General features: G+C 34.2%; 1 protein-coding gene across 1 annotated transcript in view; it reads right to left on the bottom strand.

The window, feature by feature from the left end:
• Positions 1 to 23,653, bottom strand: part of Vps13a (vacuolar protein sorting 13 homolog A) — a 268,516-nt gene that overhangs the window by 92,105 nt on the left and 152,758 nt on the right. Inside the window, 9 exon segments of the mRNA XM_047525841.1 lie at positions 377 to 523; positions 641 to 745; positions 1,010 to 1,405; positions 3,560 to 3,842; positions 10,001 to 10,104; positions 21,150 to 21,274; positions 21,277 to 21,309; positions 22,505 to 22,760; positions 22,916 to 23,074. Of these exon segments, the coding sequence (XP_047381797.1) occupies positions 377 to 523; positions 641 to 745; positions 1,010 to 1,405; positions 3,560 to 3,842; positions 10,001 to 10,104; positions 21,150 to 21,274; positions 21,277 to 21,309; positions 22,505 to 22,760; positions 22,916 to 23,074 (1,608 nt within the window).

Below are 23,653 nucleotides of genomic sequence, written 5' to 3'. Positions count from 1 at the left end.
ACAGAATCAAAATTTCATGTTACCTGAAATAATTTGAAACAAAGTTTGGCTTAACCTACTCTATATGAAGGCATTTCTAAAAGATTCCTAGAGAAAATAAATCATCTTCTCCTCTCTGATGCATCCAAGCCATAACTAATTCCATTAGTATATTTAACCAATCTGGTGTCTACCTTCCTGATCAAGCTATGCATTCCTAGAGAGAAAGGTCCAGTTTTTGATAATTAAATATTGAAAGCCTAGCACAAATACTCACTAAAGGTTCATGGAACTAATTCAAAATTGGGGTGAGGGAGAGTTAAAATTTGAGGCACCTAACTTCAAAAAGAAAAAAAGAGAATCCAAAGAGGTACATGTTTGAAATTCATCTACTCACCTGCTCCAACTGAAGAGAGAGCCATTTATCACTTCCCTCTTCAGCCACTGATATATGATATTTGCTCTTGTTTTTAATCATATAAAAAGGAGTAAATGTCACAATTCTGGTAATGTTAAAACTGCTAAGGTTTATAGTGACACCGACCTAAGAAAAAAATTAATAGTTCAAAAACTGTTATATTATCATAACCTACTTATAAAATTTACTTACGTAACCTACAGACATTTTAAATAAAAGTTGTTGGACACAGAATGAACTCACTTGATATTCCATTTTCGGGCCTTTGCATTTAACAGCTCCATGACTACCAACAGTATCAATTGAAAACTGATCTGACAACCCACTATCAGTTACCATAAGCTGAACCTAGGGAAAAATATTTTAAATATGTTACAATTTTGTGCCTTTAAAAATGTTTACTTAAATTGATAATTTTTAAACTTTTTTGCATAAGCTAAATATTATACTGTTAATACATAAAATCTTTCTCAATATTAAATGCTAAATCTATTTAACCGCAAGTAGTTATTAACAAATGTTATATCCACCTAAGTTCCATGTACTTTATGTACTCTGAAGAGGAATAATAAAAAGCTAGACAAGAGCAGAAGTTAGACAAAAGTTACATACCTTATTGGTATTAAAAAAGTGATTTGGCTGAAAAGAAAAGAGAACTGGTTTTTTGTAATTAGGTGGATGCTTTCGATGAATTCCATCTGCTTTGTATTGTAACATTCGAGAAGTTTTATTGACCATCCAGTATGGACTATGAAATGCCACAATTGTCTGACCAGTGTTATAAGTCATATGGATAGCAATATCTAACTCAGTCTTTTCCATATCTGTAACACAGGCAAAACTGATAAAACTAATGTCTTGTTGATTAGATTTTATATAAAATTCACTTTTCCAATCATGATTTAGATAATCAAGCAATTTTAAATGTAGCTTGGCTTTATCCACTTGTACAGTATAAACCTGGGCTGAATGTCCTTCATTGAGAGTAAAAACTGTATTTTCAATTCCCTGTAATGAAAAAATACAATAGATTTTGAAATGTCTGAATAATACACCCAAAAGTTCTATTTAAACTAATGATATAGAAAATATTTTTGAAATACCAATCAGAACCAGTTAGAAGACCTATATTCAAATTTGAACTTTGCCAACAGTGGAAACCTCTATAAAATATGCAATCTAGACTTGAGTAACTGATTTGTAAAATGGTCTAAAAAACCTACATCAAAGGGTTCTTGTGCATAATGAGCAACATGAAACTTCATGGGAAATTATATGTGAAACATAATTATAATTAGTAAAACAAAAACCTCTACTAGTGATTATAGTTTTGAAAACTACAAAACAAAAAATATAAAAAGCTGATGCTAATCCAAAATAACAATCCCTACTGCCTTCCAATCCCGATTTGCAGTTGTTCTGGCAGTTGTGGGGAGTGAACCAGGGGTGCTCCATGACTGAGCTACACACCAAGCATTTTTAATTTTTTAAAAGTTTGAGATAGGGTCTCCTTAAATTGCCACGGTGGGCCTTCAACTTACTATAATCCTCTTGCCTAGCTTCCCTGAGCAACTGGGATTACATAGGCATATGCCATGGTGCCAGGTTCCACTCTTGATTTTTACCAATCCATTCACACATATCCCATCACTATACTACATCTTATGTATCTCTCAAAACTTAATTTCTCTCCAACCTCACTTCTATTACCTTAATTCCTCTTTATGACCTCTCAGTTTGAGTCTCCTAACCACATATACATATAAATTGTCCCATACACATATAAATTGTCTTTATAAAATTGATCATATTCTTTGGAAACTGGCAGACAGAATATGATCCCAAGAGCATCAAATTTAAAATTCTATAAGAATACAAATGTAAACAGTGCATCATATATCTCACCAGTATTCTCAATATTGCTTTCCTGGGTCCTTCCTAATGTAAACATTGTTGTAACAGGAATCTCTTCATCTAAAGATTTTTAATTAATTAAAGCAAAATATCAGCTACTGACTCCTTATATGCTAAATAATAATTCCCACGCACAAAAAAAAAATGATGGTGGTGATGGTAGTGGTGCTGGAGTGATTAATAAATGACAACTTAGTACCTCTTATACACGGTGCTAAATTCTTTATGTACAGCAACAAACTTAATTTCCCCATATCCCAACCATGCAAGTATTATTATCATTCCCATTTTATAAATGAGGACCACAGAAATTAGTAAAATATAGCCTAAGAACACACAGCTAGTAAACAATAGAGTTAAAATACAATTGCAAATCTGACAGCAAAATGCAAACTTTTAGTCACTGTAACAATCTGGTCACCCCTATGGAAAAACAGATATTCTTAAACCACAGATATGTTACCTCTCTTCAGCAAAAAATGTATCAGAAAAGTATAGGAATATAATAATACACAAAGTAAAATAAATCTATGATTAATAGACAATAGTGAGAAGGTTCTTTCATTTGCTAAGCATGGAAAATGGAATATTTATATGAAATCTATGCTGAACAGATTTTTATAACAACAGGAGAAAACCATATTTAATCTGCTGAAATAAATTTGATTATTAAAAGAAAAAGCATCTTAGGGTAAAAAATTCTAGGGAATTATCACTAAATATGATATAAAGTAGCAAGCATTTCTGTTTATGTCTAGTACTTAAATGTTATTTCAATATTAATTCTCACACTCATTTAAAAAATCATTCAACTTTTAAACAAATGATATATGAAATATATATAAAATATATTGTCTAAAAAGGTGATCTCATCAAACAGTGAGTAAATGCAATTTTATTATCTCCATATTTAAATTTTTAAGAGGACTATATACTACTTTTATAAGTTATTTCTTAAATGGCTTACTACATTTGTGCATATAATTTGTATTCAGTTTAGTACTCAAACTTCTAAGGTAAATTAGTGGAAAATAGTTTAAATTATCATTTTACACATGATTAAAACATTTCTACTTGAAGAATATCTCTACTAGATATTCTTTACTAGTACTATATATAACCTTTATTAGAACTTCAAAACAATTTTTATTGTTCATAATTTTAAGTAACTCAAACTGTAAAGTCAAAGACAGGAAGACACGCATACACACACACACACACACACAAAAAAAAAAAAATCCAAAATACCTCTATATAATAAGCAATTTTGTAAGGAAGAAGATTTCGAAGTAGTATGGGTGGCCACAAATGCATTATGTATGGTAAGTCCCAACCATCTTCAGAATACACTGATAGAGATGCCAAGCTATCTTTTTCTGGGACAATATTAATAATAAATGATTTCTTAGAAGGGTTTATAGATCTACATTTCTTCTTTAGAAGAGCTCCATCATTTTTAATAATTTCTTCAAAGTCAATTCCTTCACACCTTTGATAGTCCTCATCTTCTGGCTTCAGAAAAAGAAATGACCTGCATAAAAGATTAAACATAACCCTCTAAAATGCTTTGAAAGAAAACAAATTACATGGTTACAATTTTAGAAAAATGAAATTATTTTGTTCCATAATACTATAATAAATATTTAGATTCTCATATACATTTTAGATTATTAGATATCATACTAATTTCCTGGAAATTCATTAAGTTATTTGGATTTTAAGAGAAGAATATTCTTATTACAAACTTAGTATTTAAAAAGTATACTTATAGTAACTGGTTTGTTACAGAAAATACAGAATCATACCAATCATATATGCAAAGCTAAACACATACAACCACTTGTGACTTGTACATTTTGTTGAAAGAAGTTGGCTTTATTTCATCTTAACAATGTCACAACAGTTATCACAAAATTTAAAAAATTCTATTAAAAAATAATCACAGGCTTTTCAGAGTTAATGAAAGTTTTCAGAGCAGATGGAGATTCCTCAAAAACTAGGAATACAACCACCATTTGATCCAGTTATCCCACTTCTCAATATATATCCCAAGGAGTCAAAATCAGCATACTACAGTGACACAGTCACATCAATGTTTATAGCACCACAATTCACAATAGCTAAGCTTTGGAACCAACCTAGATACCCATCTACAGATGAATGGATAGAGAAATTGTGGTACTATATATGCAATGGACTATTATTCAGTCATAAAGAATGACTTTATGACATTTGCTGGTGTATGGATGGATCTGGAGACTATCATACTAACTGAAATAAGCCAATTCCCAAAAAACCAAAGGTTGAAAATTTTCTCTGATACATGGATGTTAACCCACTTTATTAAACGAGGAGAGGAGAAGAACAGAAGTTCAATGGAGTAGACAAAGGGGAATGAAGGGAAGGGAGATGGATAGGAACAGTTATGACAGTGGAATGAATCTGATATAACTGTCCTATGTACATATATGAATCTCACCATTGTACACATCCACAAGACTGGGATCCTACTTAGAATAAGATATAATCCATGGTTGCATAAATGGTTTCTACTGTCATGTAGAACTAAAAAGAATCAATTACAAAAAAATTTCCACACCTATTTACAGAAATGTGGGGCACAGATGCAGAGGAGTAGGTACAAGAAAATGGTGACAGAATCATGGCTTATCAATTGATTAATCTTTATATTTGAATATTACATTCTGTATTTACATTTCAACAATATCTTTAGGTGTATTGATTTTCTATTTAAAAAATTTTAAAGGAGTTTTTGTTCATTTATTTAGTGGTACTGGGGATTGAACCTAGGGCACTATATCACTGAGTTATATATATCCTCAATCATTTTTATTTTTTAAAACATTGAGACAGGGTCTGGCTAAGTTGCCCAGGCTGACCTTGAACATGTTATCTCCTGCCTTAGCCTCCCCTGTTGCTGGGATTACAGAAACATGCTGCCATGGCTGGCTAGGTGTAATAAATTTTACACTAAGCTATCTGCTAGAAAAAACACGAGATATTTATATGTATGTGTGGTGATGGGGTTCAACCTAGGGCTTTAAGTATGCTAGGCAAGTACTCTACCACTGAGCTATACTCTCAGCCTCTAGAAATATTATTTATTTGTAAAACTAACTAGCTATGAGTATTCTTTATAGATGAACAACTGTAAAAACTATCTCTATCCCTATTTTTCCTAAGCTCTTGTCCTAAAATATTAACTATTTTGTATTTCTATAAAGACATCTGATGTTAACAAAAGTTTCCCACATTTAACAATGAACCCTCTACACCTGATTCTCTGCATGTCCCTTTTCAGTGACTTTAAGCTACTGGTCTTTGAAATATTAGACTCTTCTTACCACCTGACTTACAAGGAATTATTTATTCAATGAGTTTCAGACAATCTATTCTATTTGTACATCCTCTCCATAATTTTCATTCTACTTTCCATTATTCCAACAATTAAGGAAAAAAATTAATTTTCTACTGAAGTCAACACACTCATCGAAATATTTTATCAAAATATTCCTTGGGCCTGTTATGTAGCAATGAGAAGGCAAAGTTTAAAATATACAAACCAGTAAAACATTTTTTATTCTTAAAGAGATCATAATCAAGTAGTAAATGTAATATTAAAAGGTAACTACTATACTGTAATAGGTACCAAAAGAGCAAATATATACAGAAGACTGAGGGCATAACAGAGTGGTCAACTCTTTTGAGACAAACTGGAAGGTGTTCTACAGAAGCGAAAAATTTTGTCTGGCATGGGTGGTGCACACCTGTAATCCCAGTGGCTTGGGAAACTGAGGCAGGAGGATCACGATTTCAAAGGCAGCTTTAGCGAGATCCTGTCTTAAAATAAAAAATAAAAAGGATGGGGATGTGGCTCAGTGGTTACATGTCCCTGTATTCAATTCCCTGTACCTTAAAAAATAAAATGAAGAAGTGAAACGTTTCCCAAAGAGTTATGAGGTGGGCTAGAGTTAGAGAAATATGTGTGGGGAAGTTCAAAAGAGAAAATTCTGTTCTGTTTCAGAACAGAAAATGATCAAATAGTAGGATATTCTAAATGAGAAAAGGTGGTAGAATGAGTGGTCTTAAAACAGAAGAACAGGGCTGGGGATATAGCTCAGTTGGCAGAGTGCTTGCCTCATATGCACAAGGCCCTGGGTTCAATTCCCAGCACCACAAAAAACAAACAAACCAGAAGAACAAATGTTATGAGACAAGAATGAAAAAAAAAAAAAAAGATGATATTACTAGGTGGAGGTAAGATTTATAAAACTGGCAACAAGAAAAATGAGAGAAATTGCTTATATGTGAACTTAACTATATTTCAAATTCCATTTTTCAATACATACTCTATATTCCAATGAAATTCAGACTATTCTTTACTACTCTATATGAAATCCCTATCATTTCATTCTTCTTCATCTTTGTTCATGCAATTCCTTCTACTTCTGTCCCCATCTAATCTCAACATTATTGTATTTTATCTGTACTTTATATATCTCCCCCAGAAGTCAATCACTGATCCTTTGTTTTCCATAGTTCCCAATAACACTTTCTGTAACTCTCTAAAACCCACTTTTTCCTACCTTATATATTTAGAAAACGTAACAAACTCTCGATGGTAACAATCATGTCCAATTCATTTTGGTATCTTACAATGCCTCACCCACAACAAAACACTTGATAAATATTTATTAACTAAATTTAAGGATCAGCATAGTCAAAATCTATAGAGAAAAATACCATTTGTTAATTTAAGCCCTTATAAATATTTAAGTGCACATACATCTAATCATTGGAATAATGTAAAATTCTAGATAGTCATTAAAAACTCTAATTAAAGCAGATTAAATGTCACACAATGAAGTATTATTTAGCCTTGAACAAAAGTCTGAGCATATTTTTTTTCTCTACTACAGAGTCACAAAATATTTGGCAGAAATTCTTAAAAAGCAGAATGGCATTAACTTTCTAAAAATCTGTTATACTTATCATGTTAAATATGACAGCAGAATGCATTTTGATATATCATGCATAAATGGAGTATAACTTCTCATTCTTCTGGTTGTACATGATGCAGAATTACACAGGTCATGTAATCACATATGCACAGAGGGTAATAATGTCCGATTCATTCCACTGTTTATCCCACCCCATATTCCCTCCCCTCCCTTCACTCCTCTCCGTCTAATCCTAAGTACCTCCATTCTTGCCCATTGTGAATTAGCATCCACATATCAGAGAGAACATCTGGCCTTTGGTTCTGTGGGATTGATTTATTTTGCTTAGCTCTATTCTCCAGCTCCATTTATTTACCAGCAATTGCTATAATTTCATTCTTTTTTAAGGCTGAGTAATATTCCATTGTGTATATATACCACATTTTCTTTATCCATTCATCTGTTGAAGGGCACCTATATTGGTTCCATAGTTTAGCTATTAAGAATTGAGCTCCTGGGGTTGGGGAGATAGCTCAGTCGGTAGAGTGCTTGCCTTGCAAGCACAAGGCCCTGGGTTCAATCCCCAGACCCCCCCCCCAAAAAAAAAAAGAACTGAGCTCCTATAAACATTGATGTGGCTCAGTCGCTGTACCATATTGATTTTAAGTCCTTTGGATATAAACCCAGAAGTGGGATAACTGGGTCACACAGGGTTCCATTCCAGGTTTTCATAGGAATCTCCATACTGCTTTCCAAGTGGTTGCACCAATTTGCAGTCCCACCAGCAATGTATGAGTGTATCTGTTACCCCACATCCTCACCAACATTTATTGCTGCTTGTATTCTAACTGGAATGAGATCAAATCTCTGTGTAGTTTTGATTGGCATTTCTCTAATTGCTAAGGATGTTGAACATTTTTCATATATTTGTTGATCAATTATTATTTCTTCTTCTGGGAAGTGCCTGTTATTTATTGATTGGGTTATTTGGTTTTTTGGTATTACATTTTTTAAGTTCTTTACTAATATCCTGGAGATTAACGCTCTATCTGAAGTGTATGTGGTAAAGATTTTCTCCCATTCTGTAGGCTCTCTATTCACATTCTTGATTGTTTCCTTTGCTGTGAAGAAGCTTTTCAGTTTGATTCCATCCCATTTATTGATAATTGATTTTACTTCTTGTGCTTTAGGGGACTAGTTTTTGTTTGTTTGTTTTTTTGAATACTGGGGGATTGAACTCAGGGGCACTCGACCACCGAGTCACACCCCCAGCCTTACTTGTATTTTATTTAGAGACAGGGTCTCAATGAGTTGATTAATGCCTCACTTTTTCAGAGTCTAGCATTGATCCTCCTGCCTCAGCCTCCCAAGCCACTGTTATTACAGGTGTGTGCCATGCGCCTGGTTAGGGGTCTTATTCAGGAAGTCATTACCTAAGCCAACATGGTGAAGATTTGGGCCTCCTTTTTTTTCTTCTATTAGTTGCAAGGTCTCTGTTCTAGTGTGTAGGTCCTTGCTCCACTCTGAGTTGATTTTTGTGCAGTTGAGATAGGAGTTTAATTTCATTTTGCTACATGTGGATTTCCAGTTTTGCCAGCACCATTTGTTGAAGAGGCTATCTTTTCCCCAATGTTTATGTTTTTGGCACCTTCATCTAGTATGAGATAACTGTGTTTATGGGTTTGTTTCTGTGTCTTCTATTCTGCACCACTGGTCTATATGTGTGTTTTGGTGCCAATACCATGCCATTTTTGTCACTATGAATGCCATTAAATATTATTATCCAAGTACAAATGAATTAAAAGTTCTTCACAGGAATTTTTAAATATCTTACAAGTTATCTAAAATTGGTCTTTTAACAAACCTTAAAATACTTTCTAGAACAATGTCTGATATTGTAAATGATTATTTTTTGTTATTGTTCTTGACGATACAATTCTTTCCCTCTGAATTTCTGAATTAAGCAATAAGAGGCATGTTTGGGTTTGTAGGTGTATCTATGAGAAAATATGTGCCCCAAACTGCAATACTGTTTTCTAAGCATTCAGAATACCTTCCTAAACTTTCAGGCATGGATTAGAATGAACAGTGCTAGGGGACACTTAAAAACTGTAGATTTGCCTTTTTCCTTCCCTAGCATTAATGTAAGTATCCTTTACTAGCGTGTGTTCTGAAATAGCATTTGAACAAACTACAATGCTTAACTCTACAGAAAGTTTATTCTTCAAGAGAATCCATTCTCCACAGAAGAGATTATTTTAAATTGTAAATTAAATAGCCTGAACAATACTTATTTGTTATAATGTTAAATTTACAATTATAAAACTAGCATTATTTTGTTAATTTAAAAGATATTTTTTCAAAAAGAATTTCACTAAAATTCTATTATACTTTTGAAAAGTAAAAATCAGCTCACAATATATAAATCTAGAAACCACCAATAATGCTGTTAGACATTTTTAAAACTCATGAATACATATGACTATGGTTAAGATGATTATACTTCAAAAATATAATATGTATTAATAAAAGCATAAATAATTTAGATGGTATAAATTAATTAAATAATATTTCTTTTTGAAAAGAACCACCTAGGAGTCTTAAAACCTAAATAAATTAGATGTTTAACAGGATTTGATGAAAATTTGATAAGTTAAAGATAAATATCCATATCTAAAACTAAAAACTCTATGAAAGAACAATCAAAAGGATAAAGAAAAAAAATTACCGGTAAGATGCTAATGGTATGTTGAATTCATTTTCAGGTGAAGCAATTCCCAACAAAGTACTTCCTTCATAAACAGAGATTGGAATTGAAAAATGATTTCTAATCTGGGAAAGAAAAATACAACATATTTAATATTATTAATATAAGAAACTAAATATATTTTGTAAATGTCTATCTAAAATACCCTAAAGTAAAGGTACTATCAGGTGACATTCATCTTGTTCATATAAATTAGAACAGTATCATTTATCCTAAAAAATATATGAAAAGCTTCTACAGCTTAAAAAAAAAGAATTTAAAAATAAAACTTTAAACATCTTCAGGGATGAAAGATAATACCTTACTGACCTTGAGACAGGGATTAATTTATTTAGACACATGGTTTTATTTAGGCAGAAAGAGTAGAGAACAATTCACAGGAAAAATATATCAAATTTTTATTTATGTGACAGAAATGAAAAATGTGACTGGGTGGGAAATGTCTGCAATATAGATAACAAAGAATTCATAGCCAGTATGCACACAAAAATCTGTAAAATCATTAAGAACACTGCAATCAAAAGAAAAAATGCAAACAATATAAGTGTGTGATTCGCATAGAAGAAAACCTGAATGACAAAAAAACAGAGGAAAAAATACTCAACTTCCTGGAAATTAAGACAATGAAAATCATAATCATTAGATATGTTTTCATACCAACAGGCCAGGAAAAAAAATCATAAGCCTTATAATATCAACAGCTAAAAAAAAGGTGAACAAGAACTCCTGCATATTGCTGGTATAATACAAGTTGATAAAAATTATTCAGAAAATAATTGGGCAAAGAAATGAATAGTCCCCTACTTAAAGACTTAGTAATTTTTCTCCTGGTCATATACCCAGAGAAATATTTACACATATGGTTCAAAAAATAGTCATGTTCTCTACAAAACTGATGTTATTAGGAAACAAGAAACCACCTCATAAATAGGGCAATGATTAAGAAAACTTTCTTGCTGGGGATGTAGGTCAGTGGTAGAATGCTTGCCTAGGATGTGAAAGGCCCTGGGTCTGATGCTGGCATGGTTAAAAAAAAAAAAAAAAAAAAATTTAGAATTGGTATATTTATGTAATAGAATATATTTTCATAGTTAAAAACACAACATGGAAATACATATACCACACAACCAAATTGATATTTCCTCTAAGAATAAAGAAGTAAATATGGACTAAGAAGAAAACAAAATAGATGACTTCAACTTTACCTGTTTTTTTTTTTTTAATTTGAAGACAAAACTTTAAACGTCAACATTTGTTATATTCCATGCTGTGCACAAAGAGGACTGTATATAATAATCTTCTCAAAATTAAAAATACAACTGAAAAATCTTTCTAAAAACAAGATTTGATATCAAACCAGCAAAGTTCAGAGTTCATACAATAGACATTAGGTGTAAGTTTTATAATGACTTTTTTAATTACAAATAAAATTTCAAATAAATTTTATATTCAACTTGCCACCAATACATATGGAGCCTACTAAGATCTACATGCTTCCAAAAATGCATGTTTGGAATGTGAAGTTAGTTATCGAAGTTATGATTTTGATTTGTTTACTCATCAAATTTAGTGTGGAAAAAGTTGTTTGGAAGCAGAGAATAAACTAATGATTTAAAACTAGGAAAGGCCAAATGTCTGGAAAAAGGAATCATAAAAGCCTACTATAACTCTACCCGTTTTTTTCTTCTGCCCTTGGGGACATATCCAGTCCCTCTTGCCTTTCTGCCTTCACCAGCATCTGATTCCAAGTTGGCACCTTACTGCTGTGAGGATACAGTGAGAAATAAATTCCTCCAAAATACATTTTAAAAAATGTATGCTGGAGGGTTTCAAGATGGCAGACTAAGGGCGGCTGCATTTCATGTTGCTCCAGGACTCAGGATTCAAAAGAGGAGATAGTGAGAGACTTGGGACCAACTCAAAGCCGCCAGGTGAGTCTCTCCCATTGAGGAGGCGTCCCGGATGGGGCGGTAGTCCCGGAACTCAGGGAACTTTGTGAAGTAGAGTTGCCCAGCAAGAAACCCCTCCCCCGCTGGAGCAGTGAACTTGGACAACTGGGATCATCGTATAGGTGGCTGCTCAGCACAGCGCTCGGAGCAAACACTGGGGCTCTGGGCGGCTGCTGAGGAGGAGCTGTGTGGCCAGCTGCTTGGATTCAGAGCGATCGCTTCTGAACACAGGGGGGCTGTCCGGAGGAAGAGGAGGAGGAGGAGAAGCGCGGCAGGTCGCTTGGACTCGGAGGGACTACACCAGAGCTACAGGCGGTTGCCAGAGGAGGAACTGCGTGGCGAACTGTTTGGACTCAGATAGACCATTCTGAACACCAGGGGGCTGCCCGGAGGAAGAGGAGAAGCGTGGCGGGTAGCTTGGTCTAGGAGTGACTGCATCAGAGCTCCGGGTGGCTGCTCAGAGGAGGAGGAAAGTGGTGAGTTGTTTGGACTCAAAGCGACCGCTCCTGAACACCGGGGGCCTGCCTGGAGGAGGAGCGCAGTGGGTCGCTTGGTCTCGGAGCGACCGCTCCTGAACACCCGGGGGGCTACCGCGAGGAGGAGGAGGAACGGGGAGGGTCACGTGGACTCGGAGCGACTGCCTAGGGCTACAGGCAGTTGGCGGGAGGAGGAGACGCGAAGTGAGTTGCTTGGACTCCTAGTGACTGCATCGGAACACCAGGCAGCTGTCCGGAGGAAGAGGTGTGTGGCGGGTCTCTGGGTCTCGGAGCTATTCTACGGGTCTCCAGGTGGCGGCTCACAGGAGAGGCCGCATAGCCAGGCGATTAGGTGCGGAGCAGGGTCCCAGGACCTAGGCGGCTTCTTGCTGGAAGAGCCGCACAGACACACTCCTAGGGGCAGAGCGAAGTTTCCAGGACTGCGGGCAGATTCTCTGAGGAGAGGCAGCCTAAGGAGACTCGTCTGCGAAGGGTGAGGCTCCCAGGCCCAGGAGGTAGGTCCGGGCCCCTGGGAACGTTGCAGAGGAAGGCAGCCCAGCCCAGGCAGTAGTTGTAGATTGAGGGGAACCTCTAGGAGGGGAACTGACCAGCGAGACCTCCCCACCGGGTGAGTCTTCCCTGCCGGGTGAGGTTTTCCCACAAGGACGGTAAAACCAGAGACACAGGCACAAACAGGCCTTGCCTCAGCCCGCAGCCTAGTTCCCCTTTGGATGACCAATGGTCAACAAGTGGAGGCACCTCTGTCCACTAGCAGGGAATATACCCCACCTGAGGGTCACCAACCCTAGAGAGGGAGCTTCCTTGTGGAGCACCGCATTATCAACTTCCTCCAAGACTTCAGGATACGGAAGGCTAGGAAGTCATATACTAGAAATCTTCAGGGACACTATATGTCAATAGAGGAAATGTGCAATATCTTAATGGTCCACTGATACCTGAACAATATGAGAAAACAAGGGAAGAAAAGGCCCCAAACAAATCTAGATGTTACATCAATAAAATCCAACAACAGCATGGCAGAAGAAAGGACAGAAAGGGAGTTCAGAATGTACATAATTAAAATGATCAGGGAAGCACACGATGAGATGAAAGAGCAAATGCAGGCATTGAATGATGAGATGAAAGAGCAAATGCAGGCATTGAATGATAGCACCAATCGACAGTTAAAAGAGCAAATACAGGAAGCAAAAGACCATTTCAATAAAGAGTTAGAGATATTGAAAAAAAAAAAAAAAAAAAACAGAAATCCTTGAAATGAAGGAAACAATAAACCAAAATAAGAACTCCATAGAAAGCACAACCAATAGAATAGAACACCTGGAAGACAGAACCTCAGATATTGAAGACAAAATATTTAACCTTGAAAACAAAGTTGAACAAACAGAGAAGATGGTAAGAAATCATGAACAGAATCTCCAAGAACTATAGGATATCATGAAAAGGCCAAATTTAAGAATTATTGGGATTGAGGAAGGCTTAGAGAAACAACCAAAGGAAAGAACAATCTATTCAATGAAATAAAATCAGAAAATTTCCCAAATCTGAAGAATGAAATGGAAAATCAAGTTCAAGAGGCTTGTAGGACTCCAAATACACAAAATTACAACAGACCCACACCAAGGCATATTATGATGAAAATACCTAACATACAAAATAAAGACAGAATTTTGAAGGCTGTGAGAGAAAAGAACCAAATTACATTCAGGGAGAAACCAATACGGATATCAGCAGATTTTTCAATCCAGACCCTAAAAGCTAGAAGGGCCTGGAACAACATTTTTCAAGCCTTGAAAGAAAATGGATGCCAACCAAGAATCTTATACCCAGCAAAACTTACCTTCAAATTTGACGATGAAATAAAATCATTCCATGATAAACAAAAGCTAAAAGAATTTACAAAAAGAAAGCCAGCATTACAGAACATTCTCAGCAAAATATTCCATGAGGAAGAGATAAAAAACAAAGCAGCAAATCAGCAAAGGGAGGAATTATCCTAAAGGAACTGTCAAATAAAGGAGGAACCAAGTTGTGTCAAAAAAAAATAAATGAATAAATAAAATTAAAAAAATGAACCAAATGACTGGGAATACAAATTATATCTCAATAATAACTCTGAATGTTAATGGCCTGAATTCATCAAGCAAAAGACATAGACTGGCAGATTGGATTAAAAAGAAAGATCCAACAATATGTTGTCTGCAAGAGACTCATCTCATAGAAAGAGCTACCCACAGACTAAAGGTGAAAGGATGGGGAAAAACATACCATGCACAGGGACTCAGCAAAAAAGCTGGAGTATCCATCCTCATTTCAGATAATGTGGACTTCAAGCCAAAGTTAGTCAGAACGGATAAAGAAGGACATTTCATACTGCTTAAGGGAACCATAAATCAGCAAGATATAACAATCATAAACATCTATGCCCCAAACAGTGGCTCATCCATGTATGTCAAACAAATCCTTCTCAATTTTAGAAACCAAATAGACCATAACACAATAATACTAGGTGATTTTAACACGCCTCTCTCACCACTGGACAGATCTTCCAAACAAAAATTGAACAAAGAAACCATAGATCTCAATAACACAATCAATAATTTAGACTTAACAGACATTTATAGAATATACCATCCAACCAAGAGCGAATACACTTTCTTCTCAGCAGCACATGGATCCTTCTCTAAAATAGACCATATATCATGCCACAAAGCTAAAGTTAGCAAATACAAGAAGATAGAGACACTACCTTGTATTCTATCAGATCATAATGGATTGAAATTAGAAATAAATGAAAGAGTAAAAAACAGAAACTACTCCAACACCTGGAGATTGAACAATATGCTATTGTATGATGAATGGATAACAGAAGATATTAGGAAGGAAATTTAAAAATTCTTAGAGGTAAATGAGAACAAAGAAACATCATATCAAAATCTCTGGGACACTATGAAAGCAGTACTTAGAGGAAAATTTATGTCATGGAGCGCATTTAATAAAAGAAGTAAAACTCAACAAATCAACGACCTAACACTACAGCTCAAAGCCCTAGAAAAAGAAGAACAGACCAACATCAAAAGTAGTAGAAGACAGGAAATAGTTAAACTCAGAGCTGAAATCAACGAAATTGAAACAAAAGAAACAATACAAAAAATTGACAAAATAAATAGTTGGTTCTTCGAAAAAATAAACAAAATTGATAAACCTTTAGCCACACTAACAAAGAGAAGACGAGAGAAAACCCAAATCACTAAAATTCAGAATGCACAAGGAAATATCACAACAGACACGACTGAAATACAAAACATAATTAGAAGCTATTTTGAAAATCTATACTCCAACTAAATAGAAAATTTCAAAGACATCAACAGGTTTCTAGAGACGTATAAATTGCCTAAACTGAACAAGGAGGACATATACAACTTAAATAAATCAATTTCAAGCAATGAAATAGGAAGAGGTCATCAAAAGCCTACCAACAAAGAAAAGTCCAGGACCAGATGGGTTCTCAGTCGAGTTCTACAAAACCTTTAAAGAAGAGCTCATTCCAATACTTCTCAAAGTATTCCATAAAACAGAAGAGGAGGGAACTCTCCCAAACTCATTCTATGAAGCCAATATTACCCTGATAACTAAACCAGACAGAGGCACATCGAGGAAAGAAAATTTCAGACCAATATCCTTAATGAACATCGATGCAAAAATTCTAAACAAAATTTTAGCAAATCGCATACAAAACATATTAAAAAGATAGTGCACCATGATCAAGTGGGTTTCATTCCAGAGATGCAAGGTTGGTTCAACATCAGGAAATCAATAAATGTAATTCATCCTATCAATAGACTTAAAGTCAAGAATCACATGATTATTTCAATAGATGCAGAAAAAGCATTTGATAAAATACAGCACCCCTTCATGCTCAAAACACTAGAAAAATAGGGATAGTGGGAACATTCCTTAACATTGTAAAGGCCATCTATGCTAAGCCCATGGCTAATATCATTCTAAATGGTGAAAAACTGAAAGCATTCCCCCTAAAAACTGGAACAAGGCAGGGATGCCCTCTTTCACCACTTCTTTTCAATATCGTCCTTGAAACTCTAGCCAGAGCAATTAGACAGACCAAAGAAATTAAAGGGATACGAATAGGAAAAGAAGAACTTAAACTATCCCTATCTGCTGATGACATGATTATATACTTAGAGGAACCAGGAAATTCCACCAGAAACTTTTAGAACTCATAAGCGAATTCAGTAAAGTAGCAGGATATAAGATCAATGCACATAAATCCAATGCATTTTATACATAAGTGATGAATCTTCAGAAAGAGAAATTAGGAAAACTACCCCATTCACAATAGCATCGAAAAAAATAAAATACTTGGGAATCAATCTCACAAAAGAGGTGAAAGACCTCTACAATGAGAACTACAGAACACTAAAGAAAGAAATTAAAGAAAACCTTAGAAGATGGAAAGATCTCCCATGTTCTTGGATAGGAAGAATTAATATTGTCAAAATGGCCATACTACCAAAAGTGCTATACAGATTCAATGCAATTCCAATCCAAATCCCAATGGTATACCTTACAGAAATAGAGCAAGCAATTATGAAATTCATCTGGAAGAATAAGAAACCCAGAATAGCTAAAGCAATCCTTAGCAGAAAGAGTGAAGCAGGGGGTATTGCAATACCAGAACTTCACCTATACTACAAAGGAATAGTAACAAAAACGGCATGGTATTGGTACCAAAATAAAAAGGTAGACCAATGGTACAGAATAGAGGACACGGACACAAACCCAAATAAATACAATTTTCTCATACTAGACAAAGGGGCCAAAAATATGCAATGGAGAAAAGATAGCCTCTTCAACAAATGGTGCTGGGAGAATTGGAAATCCATATGCAACAGAATGAAACTAAACCCATATCTCTCACCATGCATGAAACTAAACTCAAAATGGATTAAGGACCTCGGAATCAGACCAGAGACCTTGCATCTTATAGAAGAAAAAGTAGGTCCAGAGCTTCAACATGTTGGCTTGGGACCAGAGTTCCTCAACAGGACTCCCATAGCATAAGAAATAAAAGCAAGAATCAATAACTGGGATAGATTCAAACTAAAAAGCTTTCTCTCAGCAAAGGAAACTATCAGCAATGTGAAGAAAGAGCCTACAGAGTGGCAGAAAATCTTTGCCAATCATACTTCAGATAGAGCACTAATCTCCAGAATCTATAAAGAACTCAAAAAATTCTACACCAAGAATGCAAAGAATCCAATCGACAAATGGGCTAAGGAAATGAACAGACACTTCACAGAAGAAGACCTACAAGCAATCAACAAACATATGGAAAAATGTTCAACATCTCTAGTAATCAGAGAAATGCAAATCAAAACCACCCTAAGATTCCATCTCACCCCAATTAGAATGGCGATTATCAAGAATACAAGCAACAATAGGTGTTGGTGAGGATGTGGGGAAAAAGGTACACTCATACATTGCTGGTGGGGCTGCAAATTAGTGCAGCCACTCTGGAAAGCAGTGTGGAGATTCCTTAGAAAACTTGGAATGGAACCACCATTTGACCCAGCTATCCCACTCCTTGGCCTATACCCAATGGATTTACAATCAGCATACTACAGAGATACAGCCACATCAATGTCCATAGCTGCTCAAGTTCACAATAGCCTGATTGTGGAACCAACCTAGATGTCCTTCAATTGATTAATGGATAAAGAAACTGTGGTATATATATACAATGGAATATTACTCAGCCATAAAGAATGATACAATTATGGCATTTGCAGGCAAATGGATGAAATTGGAGAATATCATGCTAAGTGAGATAAGCCAATCTCAAAAAACCAAAGGACGAATGATATCACTAATAAGTGGATGATGACACATAATGGGGGGTGGGAGGGGTTAGTGTTAGGGTTAGAGTTAGGGTTAGGGAGGGGGGCAAGAATGGATGAAGGAAGGACTGTATAGAGGGAAAAGAGGGGTGGGAGGGGTGGGGGGGAAGGGAAAAATAACAGAATGAATCAAACAACATTACCCTATGTAAATTTATGATTACACAAATGGTATGCCTTTATGCCATGTACAGAGAAACAACATGTATCTCATTTGTTTACAATAAAAAAAAAATGTATGCTGAAGCCTAAGTTCATCCTAAATTTTATCACTATATAGCCGCACAGTAATAGGAGAAGGAACACGGATAACTAAGGTAAAACAAACAAAACCAAACAAAACAAAACAAAAACAACAAAAAATCAGAGATCAAATCCTGGCTCTACTATTAACTACTTCTGTGACCATGACGACAGATTCTATTTCTTCTGAATACCAAAAGTAATGAATTTATATATCACAACATTTAAAAATACAAAAAACAAAGAAATTCTAAATCATTCTATCTATAAAGAACTTATTGGTATAATACCTGAAATATTTTGTTTATCTGTACAATAACAAAACCACAAACACACACACATACACACATACACACACACACACACACCTGTAATTCACAACAAATATTCAGTTTTATATATGCTATTTTAAATCTCTATTTCTGCTTTTGAAAAAAATGTTTTAATGTATGGGTACTTCCAATAATATATTGTAGCAATCTTTGATTCTATTGTTTTTCTTTCTTTTCTTTTTACTCCTTTTTCACTTTTATCCTTCCTTCCTTCCTGTCTTCCCTTTCCTCCTTCTAAATTCTTTTTCATTTGAAATGGTTCTATGGAGTACTTACCTAATCCCTCATAGACATGCAGCTTGTCTCTTTTATTGGTATTAAAAATATGAATAGTAACCTGGATATGTCAATTGGTTTGTTTGCATTGAGGGAAGTAGGTAAATTACAATAAACAAAATGTTTTAAGTATCTAATGATGCATTTTAAATAAAGTCTATTTAAGGTCATTGCTCTAAAAATTGTCACTTCAAATTCACACATGTTAAAATATGGGATAATAAGAACAATTTAATGTTACCAAATTCATCAATTTAGGTGAGATAAACAAATTTCACGAATGAAAGAGTTCACTTAAATAGAAAAGACGGTATAGCTCTAGATGTAGATGGTAGAACATTTGCCTAGCAAGTGCAAGGTCCTGGATTTGGTACCTAACATCATCAAAAAAAAAAAAAAAAAAGTAGTGTTTAATCTGAACAGCCCAATACCTATTAATCGAATCAATTAAAATCATAGTTTAAAACTTTTCCACAAGACACACAATACATTAAGATTCTAGACCAAAATTCTTTTTGAATATAGATCCAAAAATTTTAATCACAATTTTAGCAAACAGTCTAATAATATACCAAAAGTTTAACAGTACTTCAAGATCAAATGAGATTTATCCTAGGAATGCAGAGTTGATTGAACATTTTTAAATCAATGTAATCTGTCATCCCAACAAAAATTTTAAGATCTTCTCAATAAACTCAGAAAAATAAAAAGGCAAGAAAAAATAAAATAAAACACACCCAGATTGGAAATGATGAAATAAAAATGTCTTTATTGTCTATAGCTACACAACTGTTTAAATCTACTAGAATGTATGAGTCTAGTAAGGTTGTACAATCTGGGTTAACAGAAAAATAATCTATTTCTAAATGCTAGTAATGGATAAGTGAATATTAAAATTAAAAAAAGTCAATTTTAGCTTGTTTTGATAAAAATAGATAACGTGACTAAAATTGAAACAGAAATAGAAAGAACCTACAATATCCGAAGAACTTCAGAAAAGAACTAAGAGGGACAACTTTTACTACCTGATTTCAAAAGATTTAGTAATCAAGACAATATGGTACCAACATAAAGACAAACAGAGTAATGAAACAGAATATTAAGTTCAGAAATGAACCATCTGCATACATGGTCAATTAATTTTTGGCAAGTATCAAGAAAATTTGTAGGGAAAAATATAATCTGAGTTGTAGCAATTGGAAAGTCATCTGGAAAACTGAACCTCAATCTTTACCTTGCAATGTATACAATGAGTCACTCAAAATGGATATGTGATATCTCCATACAATGGATTACTTCTCAGCAAGTAAGGGTAACAACACTATTCACAGAAGCTGATACATATAAAATGGAGTGAAAGAAGCTCAATTCCATTCTGTATTCCATTCCATTTATATAAAATTCAAGACTATATAATAATTCACACTGAGATCGGTAGATATGTAGGAAGGGGGAAGTAGGGAGAAGGGGAAGTTTTTTGGATAAAAACCATGCTTTTTATCTTGACTGTGATCAAGGTTTCATAAGTGTATTTTTGTATCAAAACTCAACTTAAAATATATGCAATTTATTGCATATACCTAGATAAAGCTATATAATTTGTCTCTAATTACAAAGAAAGGATATATATACTGTAAAAACCTTAAGAAAATATTGGTGGTTTTTCTAACAAAATATCTAATAAAGCCATTCTATAAAAAATTATAAGACATATACTGAACAAATTCTACTAATAGTATAGCTACTGATGAGATATTCTTCTTTGATATTAACTACTTCTATTATAGCCGTAACTTTTTAATAATAATTTGTTTTTTTTTTTAAACCAACACATAGGTAAGCATAATAGAACCTCCCCCAACACCAAAAAAAAAAAAAAAAAATCAATCATTTCATACCTGCACTGGGGAGCGAATTGTTACCTTCTTACTTCCTTCTACTGCATCAATTTGACAAACAATAGATCTTTCAACTCCAGATTCTCTGTGTCTTACAGTGTACAGACGTTCGTCCTACTTTGTTAAGGAATCTTATCAGCAGTTGAGTGGTTAACAGGGGCTAAATTAAATAAAGATGTTTGAAAATTTTTATTGTAATTCACTGTATATTAAGTATGTTAATACAAAAAATATCTTAAAACTTTTATTTTTTAATTTTTTTTGTGATACTGGTGATTGAAACCAGGGGTACTCTCTACTCCTGAGCTACATCCTACTTCTTTTTATTATGAATTTTTAAATTTGAGACAGGGTCTAAGTTGGCCTCAGGCTGTGATCTTCCTGTCTCAGACTCCTGAGTAGCTGGGATTTCAGGCATGCATCACTGTGCCTAGTTTAAACCTTTAAAAAATATCTGAGCAATGAGAATTATTATAAAATTCAAGAACAATGATCTCTGGTTTGCTGTCACTGACTAATACCTTGAGACAGACACTGGAAAATACCAAGGGAACTACAATTTTTTAGTTTTCATTTTTTCCAGTTATTTCTGTTAAATATTTAGATATATCTTGGATTTGGTTAAACAAACTTTTATATATACTTATCTAATATATACATGTTGTACTGAGGTGTGAAGTTACTCATTTATATAAATTTCACTCACTCTATTTCCATTCATGGAAATGTTAATGCAAAAGCAAACAGAGGTAAATTGATCAATTCACTGAAATGCTCTGAAACACCCATTATGCATTATTTCTTAACTACAAGAATGAGTAATATTTTCATAGCCTGCCCCCTCTTCCCCAAATCTAATTACCCTTTTCAAATGATGCCCTCCTAATAACTACATAAATATCAAGAGTATCAGAAAGTGGTATGGGTAAGGATTTGGGACTGTTCTTCATAATGACTAGATATTGTGATAATTTAAGAATTTTGTATGAATTCAAGCTGTTTTTGATTCACAATGCTACAAAACTGGTGGAACATCTAATACTTTATACCACATACGACTAAAATATTCACTAATACTTATGGTCTATAAAAACTGAAAGAGATATAACAGTTTTTCCTCCCTAGCAGTTAATTACCCTGCTCTAAATAATGTCAAATTTGGACAACAAAGATTTAATGACAAAAGGAACCAAAGCACTACAAAGGATAAAAAAGGTCTCAACCTATTAAAAAAACCACCACACCATCACAACAACACACGCACACACACATACATACACATACACCCTATAAGACACTACAATGGGTAAAATGTAATTTTGAATAAAATGTCAAGAAGGAAATTTATCACTTACTAAGAAGAATGAAGAAGAGTTTGCTGCTTAGGCTGGTCATTGCATTAAAATGGTCATTGTCCTTACTTCGTACATAATCCATACTTAAACTCTCCATATTTTTCAATATGTATGATTTTGCCATAGGAACATTGAGTACATTAAAAGAATCACTCGGTGAAACAGAGATAGTAAGTCCAAGACAATTTAAAATCATAAATGGTGCTAGATCCCTTATGAAGGCAGCTGAAGATCCAGTAGCAGCTTCTGTAAATGCCTAATGAGGGACAGTTTTCTTAAATGAAATGTGGAAAACTAAATGATTAACAGAATACGAAGGGACACATGACAATAAAATTAACGATAAATATACTCAATAAAAGGGTCAACTCAGACCAGTATATCAACATTTAAAGTTATAAATTTTCTTACCTTAACTAAATTACTTAACATTACAAGGCCACATTTGGATAATGTAATGTTTAACTGATCTTTTGAATAGAAACTGATGACAGTTTTATATTCTGGTACTTTGTAGTTTTCTTCCTCAGTATCTGACTCAACAATAGCTTTTTTTGCTTTCTTTTTCATCTAAAATGATAAATTATGACATATAAGAAAAGAATTCCCTTCTGAGAACACAACATAATTCATTCTACAAAGTAAAAACAAACTTGAGACAAATCCAATAATACAGTTAGAAAGGGCAATAAATTCTATGCATTCTAATGCCTTACTCAAACTACTTGGACATGCCATTGTAAGAATCAATAACTTTTACCCTTTTTTAGGATTCAAAGACCTACTGGTCATGCATATTTTGACTTAAAAATTACCAAAGGAATTCCTGAATCTAAATCCTTCATCTAAAATATCTAGAAAATGAAATCAAGTGATATAATACATAATACCTGGTCATGCCAAGTTAGCCACTTCTGTTGTTACTTTAACCGGTTATAAGCCCCTAAAAATTTCTTTGTAGGTTGGCTAGTCACTATTAGGCAGAAAACATGCTGGTAATACTAAAATCTTTGCTTCAGAAGCACCATTTTGTCCATCTTAAAGCACATTATCATGATAACATAAATTATCATGATAACATAAATGCACATCTTTCAAGCAAAAAATAATACACGTTCTTCTCTGTATAGTTTCTATGGATAGAAAGAC

The sequence above is a fragment of the Sciurus carolinensis genome, chromosome 14 (genome assembly GCF_902686445.1).
Source record: "Sciurus carolinensis chromosome 14, mSciCar1.2, whole genome shotgun sequence".
NCBI classification, from domain to species: domain Eukaryota; kingdom Metazoa; phylum Chordata; class Mammalia; order Rodentia; family Sciuridae; genus Sciurus; species Sciurus carolinensis.
The sequence above is the reverse complement of the archived record's forward strand: the minus strand, read 5'-3'. Positions and strand labels throughout refer to the sequence as shown.